This window comes from Stigmatopora nigra, chromosome 8 (genome assembly GCF_051989575.1).
Source record: "Stigmatopora nigra isolate UIUO_SnigA chromosome 8, RoL_Snig_1.1, whole genome shotgun sequence".
NCBI lineage: Eukaryota > Metazoa > Chordata > Actinopteri > Syngnathiformes > Syngnathidae > Stigmatopora > Stigmatopora nigra.
Window position 1 is genome coordinate 343,686 of NC_135515.1, and position 21,343 is coordinate 365,028.

At 45.3% G+C, this 21,343-nt stretch overlaps 2 protein-coding genes across 7 annotated transcripts; both read right to left on the reverse strand.

Annotated features, from left to right (window-relative positions):
* Positions 1 to 156: 156 nt before the first annotated feature.
* LOC144200399 (inverted formin-2-like) lies at positions 157 to 6,255 on the reverse strand. Of its 2 annotated transcripts, XM_077722531.1 has the most exons (12): positions 5,982 to 6,255; positions 4,254 to 4,690; positions 3,427 to 3,488; positions 2,897 to 2,999; positions 2,664 to 2,749; positions 2,481 to 2,581; positions 2,151 to 2,221; positions 1,953 to 2,060; positions 1,796 to 1,866; positions 1,582 to 1,699; positions 1,344 to 1,508; positions 157 to 1,225 (listed from the first exon to the last, which is right to left on the reverse strand). In XM_077722531.1, exons 2-12 carry the CDS (start codon positions 4,593 to 4,595, stop codon positions 161 to 163), a joined length of 2,292 nt encoding a protein of 763 aa, XP_077578657.1. In that variant the 5' UTR covers positions 4,596 to 4,690; positions 5,982 to 6,255; the 3' UTR covers positions 157 to 160. The 2 variants fall into 2 exon arrangements, with proteins under 2 accessions (XP_077578657.1, XP_077578658.1); XM_077722532.1 differs by lacking the exon at positions 5,982 to 6,255 and having other exon boundaries at positions 4,254 to 4,703.
* A 143-nt stretch (positions 6,256 to 6,398) lies between these two features.
* LOC144200400 (arfaptin-2-like) lies at positions 6,399 to 19,848 on the reverse strand. Of its 5 annotated transcripts, XM_077722533.1 has the most exons (14): positions 19,766 to 19,848; positions 12,915 to 12,989; positions 12,006 to 12,135; positions 11,805 to 11,875; positions 10,959 to 11,010; positions 10,741 to 10,849; positions 9,962 to 10,070; positions 9,749 to 9,805; positions 9,167 to 9,262; positions 8,946 to 9,049; positions 8,503 to 8,724; positions 8,288 to 8,445; positions 8,029 to 8,203; positions 6,399 to 7,832 (listed from the first exon to the last, which is right to left on the reverse strand). In XM_077722533.1, the coding sequence occupies exons 6-14, from the start codon at positions 10,837 to 10,839 to the stop codon at positions 7,677 to 7,679; spliced, it is 1,176 nt and encodes a 391-aa protein (XP_077578659.1). In that variant the 5' UTR covers positions 10,840 to 10,849; positions 10,959 to 11,010; positions 11,805 to 11,875; positions 12,006 to 12,135; positions 12,915 to 12,989; positions 19,766 to 19,848; the 3' UTR covers positions 6,399 to 7,676. The 5 variants fall into 5 exon arrangements, with proteins under 5 accessions (XP_077578659.1, XP_077578660.1, XP_077578662.1 ...); XM_077722534.1 differs by lacking the exons at positions 11,805 to 11,875; positions 12,006 to 12,135; positions 12,915 to 12,989; positions 19,766 to 19,848 and adding an exon at positions 11,135 to 11,327; XM_077722536.1 differs by lacking the exons at positions 9,167 to 9,262; positions 11,805 to 11,875; positions 12,006 to 12,135; positions 12,915 to 12,989; positions 19,766 to 19,848 and having other exon boundaries at positions 10,959 to 11,320.
* Positions 19,849 to 21,343: the final 1,495 nt, after the last annotated feature.

The window sequence follows — 21,343 nt, forward strand, 5'->3', positions numbered from 1 at the left end:
AACAGAAAGTGATGAGGAATGCCCCCCAAGGAAGAGCAAGTGACTTCAAATCAACAGGACAGGACTTGCCATAAAAATGCCCTCCGATCAAAAGCAGCAATACCGACCGAGCGGATGAGAACCCTTGGCTCCGAGATTGTTTTTGAATTGGCCAAGGGCCTCACACGTCGGTCCCCACAACCCTGGGGGCCTTTTCCTTGCCGGTCTGCGGCCTTCCGAAATCGCCCAGGCGCTTCCAAAAGCCAAAAAAAAATCCGCCCGACTCGGACTGGGCCGGCGAACCCGGCGAACTCTGGACTTCTCCGTTCTCCCGGCGGTTCCGCCACTGGTCTCGACCGTCCCCGTCGCTCTCGGCGGGCGGAGGGTGTACTTTTTGAGGTAGGTCGGCAAAGTCGGCCACCGGTCGGGACGGCCGCGTGCTCTCCGGGCCGCCGTCCGCGGCAGCCAGATGGAAAAGCCGCCGCGGGCATTCGTCTTCTCCCTGGCATTCCTCTTTCTTCTGGACTTTGACGGGTAGCGTGTGCCTGCGTGGAATGTTGCGCTTGGAGGGCGGCGGCGGCGGCGAGTTGAGCAGGAATTGGACCAGGTCCTCGTTGGAGGGGTCTCCGGGGTAACGGTCCGTCTCCAGGTCCAAAGTCCTGTGGCGGGTGGGAGGGCTGGACGTTTGGGGCGATATGGGCTTTTGCTCAGAGAACTCCACGCTGCCTCGGTTACTCTGGTAGAGCAAGACCTTCTTGGAGACTTCGCGCAGTTTCTGAGCCTCTTCCTCGGGGAGACGGTCCTCGTCCACGGAGACCGGTGGACTCTGGGCACCGTTGTCGAGCTCTTCTCGGTTGTCCGTTTCCGGGGCCACGTCCGCGATACCGCCCGTCTGTGGGCCAGGCGTCCCGGTGAGTTCCCCCGCCGAATTCCATCCTTTCTTGGCGGCGTTCTTCAAGGATTCCAGCCGTTTGGCCTCGGGGGCGTCCGGCCCGGAGCTCATCTCGGAGAGGCTACCGGACTGGGGACACCCGGGTTGGGGGCTCCCGTGAGCGGAGGCGGGTCGAGCGGACCTCCTCCTCTGGAGCCGATGGGTCAGGAAGCCCTGCAGGACGGACTCCAAGGCGATGCCCTCCATTTCTTTGTCTCTGACGGAGCAGGTGGCCGTGGATCGGCGCTTGGCCACGCTCTGCAGACGGTTTCGGTGACGGCGCTTGACCTCCGCCACCTCCCGGGCCGTGTTCTCCTATGGGGGAAAAATAAATAAATAAAAAAAACCTTGTCAGGTCGCCTTTAAAATTCTTTCCTCCGACACGTCGCGGCACGACCAGGCACGACCAGGCACGACCAGGCACGGCTCTGACCTGCATGGCTCGCAGGAATCTTTCGCAAAAGGAGTCAAAGACGCAGCAAGATTCTTCCAGGCTGAACTTGCCGGGGTCCTCGCAAAAGTACTGCGCCACCGCGTCGCCGGTGGCCCGGAGTTCCCGGAGGTCGGCTTCCACCCGGTCCAAGCAGGCCCGGGCGTCCTAAACCGGGAGCGGCGGGGAGCTTTAGCTCAGCCGGAAAAAAGCCGCGCCTACTTGGAGTGGCCCGGGTCACCTTGAGGAAATCCTCCATCTGAGCCTTCAGGTCTTCCTGCTGGGACGTGTTGGCCGCGGCGTCGCTCACTTTTTGGACTTGTCGATCAAACTCTGCTTCGATTTCGCTTTGGTTGATTCTGAAAGAAAAAACAAAAGTGGAAATGAGCTATTAGCGTTGATGGTTTAGGCCCAAGAGCTGCTCGCCATTTCTGTCCGGGGAGTCTTGCGCTTACCTTGCAGCGGCTTTAATGTGCGCCAGTTCTTTGGGGAAGCCGAGAAGCGACGGGTCGGCGTTCCGGGCTTGCTGCGGAAGTACAACAAAGTCTCTTGGTTTTTTTTCCCAGAACCCCAAAAGGAAGGAAAGCAATGGTTCCCGTTTGGCACACTTACCATCACCACGTAGTGCATGAGATTCATCCCGGGTTTGTTGGCTTTGGTGTCCACCAACTTGAGCAGGGAGGCCATCCGGAAGCCCACGGCGCTTCCCGCGTAGCCGCCCTGCCGACCAGAAAAAGACACGGCTAACGTGCCGCCCGGACGAGCCTCGCCCGCCCACAACTATTTTCTACCATTGAATCACTCACTCACAGCATTCATGTAATTTCCGGTCTTGAGAACCAATCGGATGACAGCGTGCAGACTGTCACAATCCAAAAGTTCTGAACAACACAAGCGGGAAGAGTTAGCTCGGCGCAAAGTACAGCGCCACCTCTACTTACAAACATCTCAGGATATAAAAGAATTGGAATTTACAAAAGACAAAACCTTATTCTTTCTTGGTTAAGGGCCCCAAAAAAGTGAACCCTGAATGCACTTTGGACATTTTTAAAGGTTTTAAATGAAAATATGAAAGCACTTCTGAAACAAATCCCAAGTCCAGCTACCGCTATTTGTTGGTAGAATAAAAAACAAGGGTACCATTTCCCGCAGCTTTCAAAGTGGCGATAAAGTCTCTCATCTCGGCCATGAAAGGGAAAAACTCTTCCTTGAGGACCAAGCTACTCAGACGCTTTTCGTACCTGCAAAAAAAAAAGAACAGAGAATAGGAATTGAAATCCAACCCGGAAGGAAGGTTCCAAAGGAAAAGCCTAGAGTTCTCACTGGGGGATCTGAACCAGCATCAGCATAAAGAGGTCCGCATCCGGGAGGGCCGATTGGTCGCCGTCAAATTTGAGGAGATCCTTGAGCTGACAAAATGAAAAGACAATGAGTGAGTGGTGACAATTTAGCGTCCAGCGTGTTTTAACTAAGATGTTGAAAATGGTCTTCCCAAATATGTTGTGTAGAACATCAACGCGTGTGCCATGAAGATTTAACAACACGGTAAAAAATACCTCCCCGTCATCTGGCAGCAGTTTTGCCAACTCTCGAAGTTTCCCAGGAGGGAAAGCCAGGGCGTTTCCATCTTGGATTTCCTTAATCAGATCGCTCACCGGCCTGTGGATAGATCAAGATCACGTCAGACTAGTTATCAAGGAATCTTGTACCGAATTTTCTGCAATATAAAAGTATAAATATTGACCAGTGCGCTTTAGATATGATCAATATTAGTTCATCCTTAGCACAGCTCTATCGAGTGGACGTCTAACACAATCCCCGATTACTACTACTAGTCATCCCTACATTATCGCAGTTAAGGACAAAAGCAACAAGACAACACAAAACTTCATTTGAAGTTGAGACAAAATAGTGCATAAGTATGGACTTAAGCGGAATTTTGGTTCACATCACCCAGTGCATAAAAACAAATTGAAAGGGGAGCACGTGGAAACGAGACGGGGCATGCCGGAACGCCAGCGCTGGCGTGACTGCTATTGTCACGCCAACGTCAGCGACCAATCGACCGACCGACTGAGTGACTCACCGCTTGAACTGCTTGAGGAAAATGCCAATGTTCATGCTCCTCTTGGCGTTCAGGACGCTCACCTGGCCAAAGAAAGGACAAATCAAGAAAAACATTGGATGAAAATGTACTCAGTTAAAGCACCCTCGCGAGCGTTGGGAAATGGGTTTGCTTTTACTGGTTTGAACATTTTCTAAGGAAATTCTAAACATTTTTCTTGATTTAATGTTGGTCTAATGGACTTTGCGTGTTAATGTAATACTAAAAGTGCTGATTTGATTTGAGATAATATCCACGGTTTGGCCAATGAGGGCAGAGTAGGACTGTAAAGTGTGTGTGTCCACAAGAACAACAACAACTTCTACTACTTGAGGCCTTTGGAATGTTTTTTTTTTTTTTTCATCCTTAACTGTACACAAGATAAATGTGTCCTATGACAGCAGCACAAAGCAAACCTTGGGCAAACAAGCAAGCAGGCAGGCAGGCAACGTGTGAAGCAAGATGACGTGTGTTTACCATTATTATGTCCGGTGTTGCACCTTCATTTTTATTTTTTTACAGCCTTAGATAATTCCTAGCTCCATTTTATATAACATTTGACGCAGACAGATGAAGTTCTTTGGACCTCTATCGATAGCCGTGTGTTGTCATTTTGAGCTACTTACAGGTCACTTTCTGTCAATTTTGGATTTTTGTTTGTCTATTTGTGATGATTTGAGGGCATTTACAGGTAACTTCCAATTGGTTTGGGACTACAGAGATCCCTCCATTATTGCGTCTTCACTACTTTGAGATATTGTTTTTCTGTTATGAATTATGATTTTTTTTTTCCGGTTTCCCTCACTCACCGGTTGTCCAAAGGCGGCGGCGGCCAGGGGTCTCCCGGCGAGGGCGGCGGCCTCCCGGTTGCGCCGGCGGCTGAACAGCTCCTCCATGCGCTCGGTGTCCAACTGGTATTGGCCGTCCGTCCCGTCCTCCGTCCAAACGTTGCGCTTGCCCACCACCGAGTGCTTGGGGAGGGTCTCCCAGTTGAAGTTACGCATCCTGGCGCACCGGGGGTCCGTCCTCGATTCGCCGGGGACGGGAGGCGGCGGTGGCGGAAGGGGTGGGGGAGGTGGTGGAGGGGGTGGTGGAGGGGGCGGTAATGGCGGCGGGAGAGCAGGAGGAGGCGGGGGCTCACCGGACTCCATTGGAATGTTTTCAACTTGGTGGCAGAGTCATGATCCAATGATTATTATTTTTTTTCTCACGGGAATTGCTCCAAACGACGCTGCGGGTGGCGTTTCTGTTCAGCGGAAAGGGTAAAAAAAAAAGGGAGGGGAAAGGTCACCGTGGCGTTAATGACTCATAAACGAGCAGAAAACATTAGATGGGAGCACTAGAATATTCTGGAAGGATTTAGTGGGAGGACTTTTCATAAACATTTCAACATTCCTGACAAGGAATGCGCATTTTTGGACTTCCACATTGATTTTTCTTTTCCAAGCTATGTTTGACCGATAGCCATGGATTACCCCTATTTTTATTACTATCGTAATAACGATTCATTGAAATACCTTGACAAGGTCCGCGGGAGTGCTGGAGCCAATCCCAGCCATGTTGGCCCCTTAATTTTAGATTTTAAGTGGGCGCAGGAGTGGATAAATAATATTAAACATAATGGGACAGTCATTATAAATTGACGTTAAAAATAGGAAGTAAAATTTGATTGATGGGAAAATGGCCACTGGAATAACTTTTAATCACAAGAAGAGTCACGTGCTTATCAAATGGATAAAGACAGCGTTAGTGGGCGTGGCATTGCTTTTTTAAATGAAATCATGAGAGCTTTGTGAAAGTCCCAATCAATAGTTCACCCTTTTAACCTTTAAACCTTTCTTTGATTTGCTCCTTTTTTTTGTTTCAAGCCCTGGTGCAAAGTAACAACCGAGAAATACCAAAAAAACTCAAATACTCGTCCTCAATCTAAACAAGAAATAAAAGTAATTGAGCTAAAAGTGGGAAAATGCTAAAATTAAATAAGTTTTAAAAAGAAAATGACAAAAAAAGCAATACAAACAGATTTGAAAATATATATATATATTTTTTTTCTTATTGAAATTGTTTACTCAACTTTACTTGAATTATCACAAATGTTGAATTATTTTTGAGTGTATTTACCTGTACTTTTACTATACCGTTGGATGGCTAAACTTAACTAAAGAAAATTGGAAAATAGGACTTAAGGTACGACATACAGATAATAAATGAAAATAAAAATTGCACTTTTTTAACCTTAGACAGGACATATTAGTGAACATTTTGGGATGCATATTTGCCTCAACTAAATTCCACCATCAAGTCGTTAAGGTAAGGAGTACTGCCTAGTATTTACCGTGTGTTTTAGCAACAGAATGCGGGTGTTAGGTGGGTGGGGCCAAAGTGGGGGAACTTCTATCTTCGATAGGTGATAACGTACGTCAAGCATGTAGCGAGCGCTAACAACGTGACTAAAAGCCAATACATCACGGGAGGTCACGGAAATGACTCGACAAGCTCATAAAGTTTTCGAAAGGGGGAAAAAAAGGGCAACTCACCTATTTCTTTTACGTCTTCCAACGACGACGTTTTCCTGCCTTTGCCCTTTTTCATTCCATTGCGGCTTCTCTCGTGCCGAAACTTGAACAAGAGTGTCGCAACTTTGCTTTGCTGCCTGGAGACGAGGAAGAGGAGGAGGAGGAGGAAGAATAGGAGGGGGAGGAGGAGGAGACAGACACACCCATCCGGCCCAGGATCAGTGCCGGAACCTCCTCGCCGGATTTATGGAGCGATCACAACGTGATGACTTGGCTTCAAAAGATAGAAGAGACATTGATTATACTTTTAAAGACACAGTTACTCCAAAAAAGTGCACATGGACGGGGCGATAGACGTCCAGTCCAATCGGAATGGAGAGGACGCTTGACAAATGGAATCGAGGAACCGACACGTTTCCAAAAAGGACTCTTGGGGGGGTCAATCCAAAACATCCATCAGACTTTTATTTGCGGGTGCACCACAACATCGGAAACGGCGTGAAAATACAACGCGCTTACAATGATCAAACGGTACGGTCCAAAGAAACATGGCTACTTCGACGCGCGGGTGTCCAAACTTTAAGGGGCGGGTAAAAAAAAAAAAAAAAAACATGGGCTTTTGAAGTATCCAAACAATGACGGCGACAGACGGCTAATCCATGACGAAAAAAAAATTAATAATATTTCCGACATTGATTTCAACATCTTGAATTAAAGCAGATGCATTGTATAAGTGCCTAGCGCCATTTAGTGTTCGGGCCCAACTCAAGGTTTTTTTTTGAATGGTATTTTCCAAATGTTCCCCGCGCCTTTAGTTTGGACACCCTTGCTGGTCACACATTGTCCTGAAAACGGAACCAGATGGCATTTTACGGGCTGAATTGGTGAGGAATTCATTGTCAACAGCCCAACGGAACGCTCCCGGCCGGTGTGTTGGCCGGGCACCCCAAAAGTTTTAAGATTGCACGCTATTGATTGATTGACACTGCTATACATACCGACCGCTATATACATTTTCTCTCCAAATTATAAAAAAATTTCTAACATAAGATGTCATAAATCAGGAGTGTCAAAATCAGTTTGCTTGGCGAGGCGCATTCATGCCGACTAGATCACTTTTTTTTTTATACATTTTAGATCATTTTCATATTGATTTTGGGGTACAGGGTCCAGGTTGCCGGTTTGGGGTCATTTTAAAGGTCCCTTATTAAGTCATTAGCCGCCCGCCATTGAAGGAAAGGGATCGTAAGAAAGAATAGGAAATCAAAATGAAAGCATTTCATGACGTACGTGCGGCATGAATGAGCGCCGTCAAGCGGAACGATGGGATCGGATTCCCCTCGCGGGCCGTCCGTTCGAGACCCCACCCCCCCCTCAAATAAGCCGAGATAAATCTGCTGACACGTTAAGACGCTGGTGATCTCGCAAAATGGAGTCATTCCCATTCAAGTTGATTGGCGTCATAGAAAAGACCATACGCTTCACAAACCTTTGCACTCCACTCCCTCAAAAAATATGAAACCCAAAGAAAAGTCCCCAACGGCCACCCCCACTAGAAAGGTCTGTACTTTGATATACTTTGAAATGAAGGGACTATCTGCGGAGGCTAACTGAGAAAATAAAAAGTATAAATAAAACTTGACCGCCAGTTTTGCTAATTTCTGCCACGTTAGTATTTTTTTTTTTTTTTTAACGGCGGCGTGCGTCTACTTCCCGTCACTGTTCCTCCAGCCAGGAGGGCTTGTCGGAGCCGGGCGGCTTTAGCTTGACGTTGAACTGCACCAGAGTTTGTTCCAGCTGCTGCTGGTTGCCGGCAAAGTAGGCCGAGATGGCGTTGTGGAAGAGCAGCAGTTGCTTGTGCATCACTTTCACCTGCCCCACACACACACACAACACGCAAACAACTGTCACAAAAAGTCCTGACAGACTTAAACCCCATTGAGAACTTGTGGACAATGCTCAAGAGACGTGTCCATGTCATCAAATTGAACTTTAACTGCACCAATTCTGGTCAAAGATTCAACAAGGAGCTTGACGAAAAGTCGTCACGTGTTTTGATTGCACCCACCTTGTTCTCCTCCAAAAACTTGAGCTTGATGGTGACGTCGCTGCGCAGCCGCTCGTACTTGTCCCGGTGGACTTGGTAGTCGTGTTGGGCCATTTCCATGCGGACCACGGCGGCGCCGTCCCTGGGGCCTAAACTCAGCTCCTCCAGGTCCGAGCGGTAGGCGTCAAACTCCAACCTGAGCGCAGGACAGAGAGGTGGGTGGCTGGCTGGCTGGCTGGCTGTCCCGGAGGCCCCATCCGCCCCATCCGCCCCATCCTACCTGGCGTTCTCATAGTGCTTGATGGTCACGAGGGTGTCCTCCATGGTTTTGTTGACCAGGGTGTCGATGCTGGACACAAAGAAGTTGATGGCGCCCAGCAAGGACTCGCCGTTCTTGCACAGCAGCTTTTGAGTTTCCGCGTTGTAGCCAAATTCGTCCTGAGAAGAAGAGGCGTCAAGCCGGACTGGGTAAATTCGTCTCGTCAACTGCGATACCTGGAGCTCGGGCGACTTCTGGCTGAGGTCCGTGAAGGTGTCTCCCAGGGCCTGCTGAGTCTGCACCATGCTCTGGAAGTGGCCGGTGAGGGCGGTGGCCAGCCGCAGGATGTTCTCGTACTTGCTCTTGGTGTCTATCAGAAGGTCGATCTGGGCCTCCAGTTCCAGGTCCACCGTCCTGGAGCCTCGCCCGAAGCGCTCCGAGAACATCTGCTTGGTGCACTGATTCAAATAAAATGACAACAATTGGACTCTTCATTTTATCTTCCTTAAAACATGGCCCAAACTCAATATTGGGAGGGGGGAGGTGCTCAAATAAATCCACCCATTGTCATTAACTGGACATATAAAATGACGTCTTCAAATGGATTTCAAAACAATAACATGCAATAACTACAGCAAAAATTGCTGATATACATTTCATTCATTTTGCATCTTATTACCTTGTAAGTGTTGATCCCCCATTTCTTCACACTGTCCAGCTTTTCCACCGCCACGCCCCGGGATACTTCCTCACTGGCGTTGCAGGTGTTGTGGTTGGACGAGCCTGGGAAGAAAAAAAAAGGAAATAGTGCCTGTTAAAAAAAGTGCTGACGGGGGTGCTTCAGCGTGGTACACCAGGGAGGGAGAGTGAGGTGTTGTTAATGAGATGAAGCCGCCATACCTGAGAGCGGCGGCGGTGGCGACGCTCGGCCGGCTCTGGCGGCGGCGGCGGATTGGCTGCTCGGCAGGCTGGCGGCTCGGGATTTCATGCGGATGTCTGCCATGGGCGTGCGTGGGTGAGGAACGCGGGTGAGAAGAGAGATGTGGGGGCGAGGGAACGCGATACGTCAACACGTGGCGGGCGGGCAGGCAGGGTTTTTTTTTCATGCAGGCCAGAAATGAAGAATGAAACTCCAGATGAAATGGAAACAGCGAGAATCCCGTTCCGTTGGGCCCAAACCCAAATTCTAGTAAGACAATATAAGTATGCCTAGGAATATAGAAGATTTCCTTTTTGGAGAAATCAGGAGATGTTGATGCAGGATATTTGATGTATTTTTTTTAAATCTATATTTTCAGGATTTTCCAGTCATCCGGAACTATTACAAAAAGGCCAAATATAACATAACGTGAGGATTAAGGCCTATGCGTCCCTGCCAGCTGTAAACATGCGAGTAAGAGGGCATCCAAGTAGAATTTTTTTTTGGACTTAAGTCCCCAAAAGAGGGAAAAGTTGAGAAGTGAAAGGCAGGCGGGCAGGCACCTGGTGCAGGGGCCCGTCTTCTGTCCAAATAGTCAGGGTTGAAACGAATGGCGGGGTCTACGAGATACGCCTAGAGGTCAACAAAAGTATGCTGACGCTAAATCTCCGTTAGCATTTCTATTGTCGTGGCCGTTCTCCTCCGCTGTGACCGAAGGCTATTTCAAAAGTCATTGTCTGTCACCAACTAAGCAGTTTACCAGTCGCAAACGGTACCTTTGATGGTGCTGGTAGGAATGATGCCCCCCGCTGGACCGCCGTAGCCTCCCGACACGATGCTGGTTTCGTTGAGGTTTGGACCCGATACCATCACCTGCTGCAAATCCTGATACAAAAGCAACAGTTCATCGTTTGGAAAAGTCACCTTTCACTGCCGCTAACAAGGATGGACGTCAATGAATTAGCTAGCCAATCCTCCAAATTCTAACAAAGTTATTCCTAAAACCTGGAATAATTAAGTAGGACTGTGAAGAAAATATTGTAGGAGAGCTTTAGCACTTTACACCCAGACGTTGTATTTAAAATATATATAATACTTTTAAAATGGAGTAAAAAAAAAAAAACAATGTGTCAGACATTCATAAACATGTTAAGTAATAAACAAAGCCCGCCTGCTAAACAAAGAAATCGTGTATTGGTTTTAATGTCATTATTAATTCTTGTTGAACTATAACTTGGTTTACAAAATGCCCCAACATAGGACTTTTGAGCAGTTACTTCATTGGTTTTTGGTCTTTCAATTTGAAATAGTTCCAATCATCAGATAGGCCTGCCTTAAACGATGTTACGATTATTTCCACCTGATATTTTTCATGACTAAAATACATGATTTTTGAATGGATGCGACATTTTAATCACGTTTGTTGGTGGTCAATTCAACTCTAAACTAAACTCGTAAGTCAAAGCAGCATTGCAGAATGAGAAGCCAGGGGCAATGCGGAGGAATAGGAGTTACAAAACAAATAAATGTCAAAAGATAGATGGCAAAATTGGACCTGTTCCAGACTGTCATCTTCTGGCTGCGTCCCAGTGTCTCCATTGCTGTTAATGGGAATCTCCATGGTAGCAGCTTTGCTCATGATACCTTCTGCCATGATGTCAAATCTGGGAGGAAAAATAGCGTCGAGCAAAGAAACAAGCAAAATATACCATATTAGTTGAAGAGAAGCGAGCTTCGTTAGCTAGCTAACATGGACGTTAACGGTGTTCCTACCGCAGCTGATGAAGATTCTGGCTTGGTGACAGCTAGCTTCGCCCTTTGCCTGCTTTGGCAAAAATAAATGAATACAAAGTCAAACAAATGGAATGAAATGGCGCACAAGCAGAGAGAAAAGGCGCCTATTTGTCTATTGGAAAGAGAAAAAGGCGATATCCATGACGGCTGTTTACATGAGCTGCCTCGTTCTATACAACTCATCCAGAAAATCCCTGCATCCAGCCAGGCAGCGGCATTAACGTCTCTTCACAATAAATGTAAAGGTGTATGGTGAAGTTGCAAAAATCTCAATTGTATCGCTTTAAATCATATTATAGTTTTAAATTATTTGTTATTTAAGTAAATTTATTCGTTAAAACGCATTGAATGTTTTCTAGATGCACATGCCAAGAGGCTTAGATTTATTTTGAAAGAGAATCCCTTTTCGCCATCACCGTTGTCCACGTCGTGCTGTGCTGACGTCAAGTGTCACTGAATTGTAGTACACCTTGTTTTGCTCAAGGAGTCACTGTTTCTTCATTTTAAAACGCACCCGTAGCGTGGCAACCGAAATAGCAACAGATTTTTTTTAACCCTTAACAGGACACTCAGTTAACTTGTTGGGGGTAGCAGATATTTTTTTATAATCACTGGCCCCATAAAATGTTAAATAAATATAAACATAAAACAATTTTATAGAGATATTGGCAATTAAGTAAATGCAGGATATTTTTGAATCTAACTTCAACCATGGAGTTTTTTTTAAATATAATTAAAGATGAATTGGACATATTTCTGTTCACCTATTCTTTACCTAATTGAATTTCTTTCTTTAGTCCCCAAAATGAATGAATAGATGATTACCTTGTCACCGAGTAGCTATTTTTGATGATTATTATCATTAGTGTCCCACTTGTCTTGCTGATTGCACTTCCCTAAAAGAAACACATTTTCCATGTGTAAAAAAAAAAAAAAAAGTGCCTCATTTGTTCGAATCATGGAAACCAAAAAGCCTTTTTGAGCTCTACCCCGGCTACCTTACTCCCTGGAGCCCAAAGAACTTACTTAATGTATGGGTGTTGTTTTAAACAAAATGTAAAATTATCCATCACGCTTTCCCCGTGTGCAAGAGTGAGGTCAGAGGTCGCTGCTGTCTGGATTTTGAAGACTTCTCCACTTGACTGCTTCTTGTTAGCTGCAAAAACCACATACACTGTATATGAAAAATGAACAAAAACACGCACGCACGCACACACACACACACACACAATATCCAATATATATATGTTCTTTTTGCTTGGAAGCAGCTCATGCGGCGAGCGCCCGCCCAGAGGTGAAATGTAAGAAAGAAGGCAGAGTGAGTGAGGCAGGGGGAGAAGGAAAAAAAAGAAAGTAGGAATGAATGGAAGATCTCAAAAGAAAGAGCGATTATAGCATTGTGAGCGTCAATCTTGCTTGGTGTAACCTCTGACAAAACTCAAAGCCACTTGCTGTTCACATTTCTTAACCGTGTAAGTGAGTCCAATTCTCAAAGTGTAGGTGTCAAACTAAAGGCACGGGGCCAAACGGCGTTACTTTTCGAATGTCTCACATGCGTCTGTCTTATTTTTCATGCTAAAAGAAGCTCTCTGAAACAACATTGCTCAGCGATTAGAGCCATTTAACCGGGATTAATAATATGCCATTTCTTTTTCTTCCACCACGAATAATAATAATAATAATATGAGTGGATGACATATTTATTGATATAGGCTGGCCGTTATGCTAGTTCAGGTTTGACACCTCTGCCAAAAAGGAAGAAGAAAAGCAATGTTGCCAAACATTCTGACGGCAGCCTCTTTCTTTTCTTTCTTTTTTTTTCCTTTTTTTCCCTTTTTTTTTCTTTTTTCACCGTTCCACTTGGAATAATTGAAAAGGTATGTTTTGACTTTGCATCTTGCCCAAGTTACTGCCTTCACATCCCCCCCAGCGTACCTTTGACCTCCGGATTATTCACGGCCCATAAACAGTCCACTTTTGTTTTGCTTTGCCAGGACGCCAGTCGGAATCCTGAAAAAAAAGGAAAAAAAATGTGTGGACGTTAATTCTCTCTTTTTTGTTCGTTTCCGCCTAAAATGAACGGTCGTGCTAGCTAGTGAAAGAAATTCATGACATTTGTCATTTGTTCATCCATTTTCTGAAACCCAAGGAGACAAACAACCCGGAGAAAACCCACGCAAGCCAGTGGAGAACATGCCGAGGGAAGACCCACCTGGGATCAAACCCTCGACCCCAGAACGGCCAGCCCGAGGCGCTAACGTTGACATTTTGGCTGAATGAATATCTGAAGGTGAACGTTAAAGCCAGAAATGCTGGTGGTTTGAATTAATTTGAAATGAAAATCAATTGAGCTTTAAAGGTCAGTTCCACAAGTGGCTCAGTATACAAATTAGAACACAGGTATCAAACTCAAAGCTCGGGGGCCACATTGACCCCGCCCAGGGGCGGAACTAATTTGGACGGAGCAAAGATTGTCATCGATCGGGCTTAGACCAAGACATTTTAATATTGCAAAACATAATTATTGATCTTGGCATCATGTACCTATTTTGTCTGTTCTTGATTTTATTGTTGTTTGTTGATAAAAATGACAAAAAAGTGCCCCCCAAAAAAAGGCAACTTCCACTCCAGCGAGACTTATTTTCCCCTTTCATTGTACATTCTTTAGCTAGCACGACTATACTCAGGTGCGTCTACGCTCTGGACAAATTGACGTTGAAAATGTTGCCATTTGTCATGCGAGGTAGACTTTGAAGTCGAAAAACCAAGCATATAAAAGAGAAGGAAAACTTTTTGAAGCCAATGCCACGCGCTAACAAACGTCCAAGTCTCGCTCTGAAAATGATTCACGCTTCCCCACGACCCAAAAAAAAAAAAAATGTACAAACGCAATTCAAGAAGATTTAACTAACCGTTGTTGACACATATTCATCACTCAAGTGTAGAGAATTCTACGAGTCCGACATTTATTAGACAAAATATTTGGCAGTGAGAGAGTCTGCAGCCCAGAGCCCATCCAACTATGTCCAAACAACGCATCCAACTTGTCCCAGTGCCCTCCCTCCCTCCCTCCCTCCCTCCCTCCTGGTCTGCCAAGAGGACTTTTGACTATTTACTCGAGAGCCCTCAAATGACGGCGAGATATATATACGCACGCACGCTGTCGTCATATTGCCACATGAAAAAAAAAGCAGGCAAACAAGGCCTGACAATTATTTAGTAAATATGTCAGCGGGAAGATTTTCCCAGCCTGGCTAAAGTGGCCATGACTCACTTAAGTACACAGTTTGATGCTTTTGCTGAAACGTAAAGTCACTCGTGTGAAGATGAACGCAAACGTATACAAAAAGAATAAAAAGAAGCAACGGCTAAGGACCTCCCACTAGGCTCAAAGAGCTCAAAATTGTTGAGACTGTTGAGTGTAATGAAACAAAATGGCGCCCTTCAAGCGCTTCTTGACAACAGTGACCCGCGTGGAGAGTCATTTTCTTACGTGGAATGGAGTACCATACGTACGTATATATTCTGAAACTTCCGGATGGGAAATTATCCAATCATACTCAAAGTTTCCCAGTGGAACATTGCGCTCTCCAACAAACTTTTAGCTTTTGTTGTTCGGATAGCATCGCTACAGTTGTTTGCTAACTGGTCACTTTAGCTTGAACCTAAAAGATACTTTTTGTTCAAATACGCCTCAACGAACGTCACGAATAGAATATAATTAAACTGGGGGACTGTTATCAATACCTTGTGGCCGAGTCGCTAGGCGGACTTTGATTCGGAGAATGGTTGTTTTTGTAGTTTGACCCGGCCGGGCGACACGAGTTGCCAAAGAACGCTAGTCGAGCGCTCGGACGCCAGTTTCGGTCGGCTCGGTCATTTAAAACGGCTGGCCGCAATAATTATTTGCATTCCTCGGTGGACATTCTTGTACATTGACTCCTCCCACAATCTGGAAGAAACATCAACTTGAAATATTCCATATGACCATCTACTCTTGTTCCTAATGACAGTAATTACAGTACATGCCAAATAAAGTGTTTTTTTTCGTGAGTAGGAGTGGACTTGAAGATTGATTTTTTTTTCCTTATATTAGTGGAAACGAGTGGCAAAATAGTTACATTGCTGTTGGCCGTCTAGGCTTTTCATTTGAATTTTTTCTAACGAGCAACTGTGGTTGCCGTGGTAACAGCGTTCCTCTTCTCCACAGCAGTGTGAATTTAGGGGCAATTTTTGGACGGTAGTTCCAGTTCCCATTCAGCGGGCCCGTAGGCCACGTTGAATAGAACGAAGGCGACCTATCGCGGCCTCAAACGCAGCAGCGCCGCTGAATTCGTGCAAGGTCGGCCGACAAATATTTTACGACAAGTTGAAAATTTCAATTTGGATTTGCGCTTTCACTGGGACTTGTGACATTTGTGACATTTCCAACGCTCATCTCGGAGTGCATTAATGTTGTCAGCGTTCTGCAAGTGATTCATAATTGCCTTTTTCTTGGAGTGGAAAAATGTCTTTGGCTAGTTGAGTTTCCCATCAGATAATGAATTGGGGGGGGGGGGGTGTCTAAGAGCGCCCATTTTCCCAAAATAGTGCGATTCATATGCTTTTTATGAGCCTTTAATCCTTCAAAGGTTGTTTTTAATGAAGTCCGTCCGTCCATCCGTCAAAGTCCCACTTGAATTTTCACCCAAATTCAGCCTGTATTTACCTTCAAAATAAAATAAAAAAAGCCCTGGCTGTTTTTCAATTTCATTTATTTACAAGGTTGTTTCTTAAATGAATTATTTTTTTAAAGAAAATAGACGCACGTTAGCGCAGAGTGAATATTTTAAAGGTTAGAAAACGCTATTAGGTCTTTGTTTAAATTCATTGATTAATCCTAATGAAGGCAGGAAATGAGGAGGCGAGTATTACCACACGGCTACGCACTGTTAGTAACCTGGCTAACAAGTCATTAATTGTCTTAAAAGTGCTTCCCAGATGCGTCCAACATTGAGCAGACCCTCCACGCTTTTCTTCCCATTTTTACAAGGCACAATAACATTCCCACTTTGTTCAAAGTCGCTCGTAAATCTCGGAAAATATCGGCAAACCACCCCTTTACAGACTTAGCAGCCACATGCTAACGCTAGCTAGCGAGGGCTTTAGAAAAGTAGCAAAGTAGCCATTTGCAGTACATTGGCTTAATGCTAAAGACGCTAGGAAATGTGAATACTACAACGTTTGTTTCCTAACAAAAGTCCGCTTAAGCTTGTTTGTTGTTGTTAAGTGGATTCATTTCTTTTTTTTTTTTTTTTAGAAGTCAAGCTAGGAGACGATCAAAGGGATTCCCATAAGACACAAATGTGCATTCTTTTATGTAAAAAGTGGTTGAAAGAAATATAAGCAGGTATGTTTACTCCCACAGGAAACTATACTGCAGTTTAAAGTATGAGTTAGATTAGCAGAATTCTTTATGCATACTACATATATATATAAATACTTTTTCTCCTAAAACGGAGAGATTTATTCTCTCGGGGCGCACAAAATGATGCAGCGGACCAGATTTGGCCCCCGGGCCGCCACTTTGATACCCGTGATCTATGCTGATATTGAATTATCGCCGCGCCACACTCGTCGTCGTTTTGGAAATAACCACCGGCGATGAACTGAGGAGACTGAAGGCAAAAGTTAGCGACTTTCAACCCGGTTTCATCAGTGCCTTCATGAAGAATTGATGTTGGAATTTTTGGAGTTACTATTTTGGGCTCACCATGCCATGTCAACACACAAAAATGTCAACAAAAACTAAATAGTTGCACTCAAACATTAAATCACAATGTTTTGTGTCAACCACAAAAAAGCTACACTTAAGAAAAGGGGGAATGTATTGTTTTGCAAGATTATTTCCCATCTTTCCTCAAATTATGAGTAGATTACCCAACATTTTCTGTAAAACAATCTCTATTTACTCCAAATATTGGTTTAAAGACCTTGTGTAATATGGCTTTGATGACGTTTGATCTGGGATTTTTTTCCTCGCAAGAAACAAACATGAAAGGCCATTTTTTTTTGCTCTTTATGCCGGTGAGGCGGCCATATTTTTGGAGGTATAATTGAGCAGTAACAGCTCTGGTTCGAAGCGTTTGCACTGAATGCGCCACCCTTATCAAATCTGCTTTTTTGGAAACTACTTTTCATAAGAAGTAATTGGATGTTTGTGCTCACTAGCCGTCTTCATATTTTCTGTAAATAAGAAGGCAAAGCTAAGAAACACGAGCCAACATGAGGTGAAAACACATCCTGAAAGAAACCTGTAAACAACACAACTCCTTGCAAATGGATCAAAACTAAATCGGTCCAAAACAAAGATGGCGTCCATGTACAAGATTTACACCTTCAACCTATTGTTGTCTTGCTTTGAAGAGATTGTGTCGGCATGTGGGTCACGCTTGAAGCGCTAGCAGCGAGCTGAGGATTTTGCTTTCTAGTGGTGCCAAAAAGATGTCAGGGCAGTAAAGAGCCCCCCCGACTCATCCCTCCCTCGGTACGTTTCTGGCGGACGGACCTCCCACCTTCCTTCCTTCCTTCCCTCTTGGTGTGATATTGAATCCAGCGGGTCGAGGAGGACACGGGCCAAATTGAGGTGAGTCACCCAACTCTCCGTCTTTTTACAAGCTAGAGAAAACTCGCTAAGGTTGTGCGGGCCGTGTTCTTAATAATTAAAGCTCACGTAGTTCAGTTTTGGCCCAAAAAGTTCACTATTGGCGTCCAATCATTGGGCGATATAAATTAGAATGGATTGGACGCCTAGGGCCGTCAATGGCGCTGAAAAATGAGCATCCACGGGACCATCAGGCTATTTTACAGGTCACTTCTGCTCAATTTTGGAATTTATCTAATTCATTTCTTGTTATTTTTTTAAAGGTTCCTTTTTTCGGGCAAGACACTTCGATTGACGACCTTTGACACGAACACCCACGTTTGTTTACCTCAGCGCGCAAACACAAAAGTGTTTTATTGCACGACATAAAAAGTCGTCCGACGTTTGCTTCGTCCATGTTTGATGACATCATCGGCGCGCGACCAGATGACATAAAAGTGCAGAGTCTGCATTTGCACGTTCACTTTTTAACTTGAAACGTCAAGTTTGGAACTTTTTAGCCCACAACATTGCGGGGAGAGCGGAGAAAGCCAATTCCGCGTCTTTCCCTCGGGGAGGAAAAAAAAAAAAAACATAAGAAAAAAGGGGAGGCCGACCGACTTTGGATGGAAAATACTTTGGCCTCAAAGTAGCACATGCTTCCATTTGCTGGATGAAGTGTTTTTTGCGCCGCATGAAAAATACGGAGACTTTCTCTCATTAAGCCACCGGCCGTCTCGTCAAAATTTACGGCTGGTAATGGCGCCGCCTTTTTATCCTTTATGGGAAACCATTAAGGCCCAAACGCCGACCAGAACGTCATTGATGTCCTCGTCCCTCGGCGGGATCGTTGGGAAGAAGAAAAAAAAATGGCCTTTGTTCACGCCACGACTTACTTGGCGTTAATGTAAGGAATAAAAAAGCCACGCACGCTTATTGTGTAAAGCCCACGGCCGGCCCGCGCGCTTTGATTGGGACGGCAATAAAGCGTCAAAGTAGCCCACATCAAGACGGGGAAGCGAGAATTATGACGGGGAGGGGGGTCCGCTGCGGAATTTGGATTGAATTACGTGTGCCTAAAAAGCATTTGAACCAGTTATTTTGGATTAATTAGGGACAAGAAAAGCAAAAAATAGCAATATCGTCCCGTCTGAATTTAATAGAAAGGCCTGTAATCTTGACAGCCATACACGTCCAATTCATCAAAAAAAAAACAACTGCAAATGCACTCATTAATTCGATTTTTTTCTCCCCCCGATCTTGCCTCTTTCCTAATTTAGCCCAAAAATAGGCCTCAAATAGCAAAACTTCCCCTTTTGAAAAGTCTTTTCAACGCCAGTTGTCGCATTTCAACGTCAACAATTTCACATCCAAAAGTGGTCTGCATCAAATTGGAAAATAGAAGATTGACGAGTCCAAAAGTAAGAGTTACAAGGCAAGAATTTCCGTTTGAGATCATGTCCAACGTAGCCTTGGGTGTTTGCTTGAAAAATGAAACCCAAATCCTTCCCATCTAAAACACGCCATGGCAACTTTGAAAAGAAGCTAAGAGAGGGTGAAGGAAATCAGATCTCGGGCACTCATTTCTTTTGGAAACGACTTAGAAAAAAAAGCGACTTTTGCCTACCCCGGTGAGTCACTCCATCGTTAAGCGAAAGGAGAAGACGGGCAAACCCGAGATGGAAAAAAAATGATAAAAGGGGCAGTGGGAAGTTTGAAAAGGAGCCAGATTGAGAAACGCTGGCACATGATATTCACTAGCTTCCGAGGAAGGCTCACTCCACAGGACGGCTTTTATTCATAAAGAGGGAACCCATGTGATACATTTAAGAGCGTACGAATCATCGAGTGCCAATGGGGCACAGCACCGCGCCATCCCATTCCAAAATCAAGTCATGTCAATCTGCTCGCGCTCAAGTAAAGCCATAGTTTTTGGAGCATATCCACGTAGGTTTGACCATGTTTTATTGATTTGTTGGGGCGGGGGGATGGAATTCCAGAATCGGCAAACGCGTGACTTCTTTCTACCTTTCGACGCTACAAGCAAACACTTCTCCTGCTAGCATAAAACGTGGGACTAAACGGCAAAATAGAGTCACTAGCACTAGAAATACAAGGAAAAAGTAAACCACATCTTATATAAAACATAGTAAAAGTGACTTACCTGTGGCTGCCATGTCTCGCCGGGGGCTCATCTTACAAACAATTACAAAGTAGACCGCGTTGGAAACACTTCCTGGTTGTACGGATCACGTGACTTCTTTTTTTTTGAAGTCACCTACATACAGGCAACACACTTAAGGAATGTACAATCAGCAATCAATGTACACAATAAATAGAAAACCAAATGATTATATTTTGCATTATTTTTTACTGGTGTTTGGCAAAAAAAGGTGATCAAAGACAGAACCTTGAGGTAGACCACAAAAGACTTCAACTGCGATGATACATCACTTCCTCCAAACCACGTTGAAGCCTTCAAATGGACCAAAAGCGCTTTTTATTTTTGATGTAGCCATCATGTTTTGGGAACATGATTTTCTGCGGCTCTAGAAACATTTTTCCACTTGAAAATGAAAGGCCTCTCCGGATAATACTTGACGCTAATGACGGCCTTTCTCTCTGTTTTTTGTGCGGCTATTAGGACTCGGTCACTGAGGAGACGTTTGGGTTACTAACAATAAGCGCTCCGTTAGCCTCCGCCGACGTTTCCTGACGATGGAAGGACTTTTGGAGACGCATCACTGATTTGTCTGAAAATAAATGGATTACAAAATGACAATGATTGCTTTAAAAGAAAATCAGGAAATGTAATATACATCTATACTTTTTATCTGACTTTGATCCTAAGACAGAAAGTCGTGATTTATTTTCTCGGGCCACACAAAATGATGTGGCGGGCCACATTTGGCCCCCAAGCCGCCACTTGTGCACCGAGTCTAGCGACGAGCGAATGGCGTGGCGCGCGGCGGGAATCCTTTGGTAACAATGGCGTGGAAATAAAAGCAAAAGAAGCGCACATTTAGCAGTGGCAGATTTAAGAGGTGCGAAAGAGCGACAAAAAACAACAAACGCACAAACAGAAAGCAGCGGGGCCGCTAATGGGATCCAGCCGGGGGAGGGGGGGGGGCGCCTTAGTGACAAGCCTCCAATGAGATTTGGCCGTGGTTTTTGCAGGGAAAAACACTCTCCTCCTGTCCTTGGGCCCGCCATCCATCCAGCCAGAATGTGCCGTCCCTCCCTCCCTCCCTCGCCTGGTAGGGTTGCGGTTGGTCTTGACGCTGGCTGGGCTGGGCCCAAATGAGAAGCAGACCCCCTTTTGGCCCCAGCCAGCGTTGCCTATTTCTCCCTGTGGCTTTTTTTGTCTTTTCAAAGAGGAAAAAAAACAACGCTGTCTCTCCAAAAATAGACGTGGGCTTTGCGTGCCAATGACTTTTCAAACCTTTTTCTTCTTTTTTTCCCCCTTCTTCTTCTTCTAGTCACGCAAAGGCGAGGAAGACTTGTGAGAGACAATGGAGGGGGAGGGGGGCGGGATTGTTCTCGGACTTCTCGCCGGAGCCCGACCGTCCGCTTAAAGGCAAGTTCCGTGCAGAGTGGAGGTACGGAGGCTTTACGGGTGATCCCGGTTTGAAAAGAAATTTCAATCCGGGGCTCTGGACTCATTTCCAGTGGACTTGAGCTTTGACTTAGACGAGATGAGCTCCGTCCAGTCCGAGCCGGTTCTACGGAGGTAGCGACAGGT

What these genes read in the sequence shown, in the direction of transcription:
- LOC144200399 (XM_077722531.1), bottom strand. Translation starts at nt 4,595, where the DNA reads ATGGAGTCCGGTGAGCCCCCGCCTCCTCCTGCTCTCCCGCCGCCATTA. An exon ending in TGCTGCCAGATGACGGGGAG is followed by an intron (nt 2,750 to 2,896) that starts GTATTTTTTACC and finishes TCATTTTGTCAG; the next exon opens with CTCAAGGATCTCCTCAAATT. An exon ending in AGATGGAGGATTTCCTCAAG is followed by an intron (nt 1,509 to 1,581) that starts GTGACCCGGGCC and finishes CTCCCGGTTTAG; the next exon opens with GACGCCCGGGCCTGCTTGGA.
- LOC144200400 (XM_077722533.1), bottom strand. Translation starts at nt 10,839, where the DNA reads ATGGCAGAAGGTATCATGAGCAAAGCTGCTACCATGGAGATTCCCATT. An exon ending in GCCACCGCCGCCGCTCTCAG is followed by an intron (nt 9,050 to 9,166) that starts GTATGGCGGCTT and finishes TTTTCTTCCCAG; the next exon opens with GCTCGTCCAACCACAACACC. An exon ending in GGGGGATCAACACTTACAAG is followed by an intron (nt 8,725 to 8,945) that starts GTAATAAGATGC and finishes TATTTGAATCAG; the next exon opens with TGCACCAAGCAGATGTTCTC.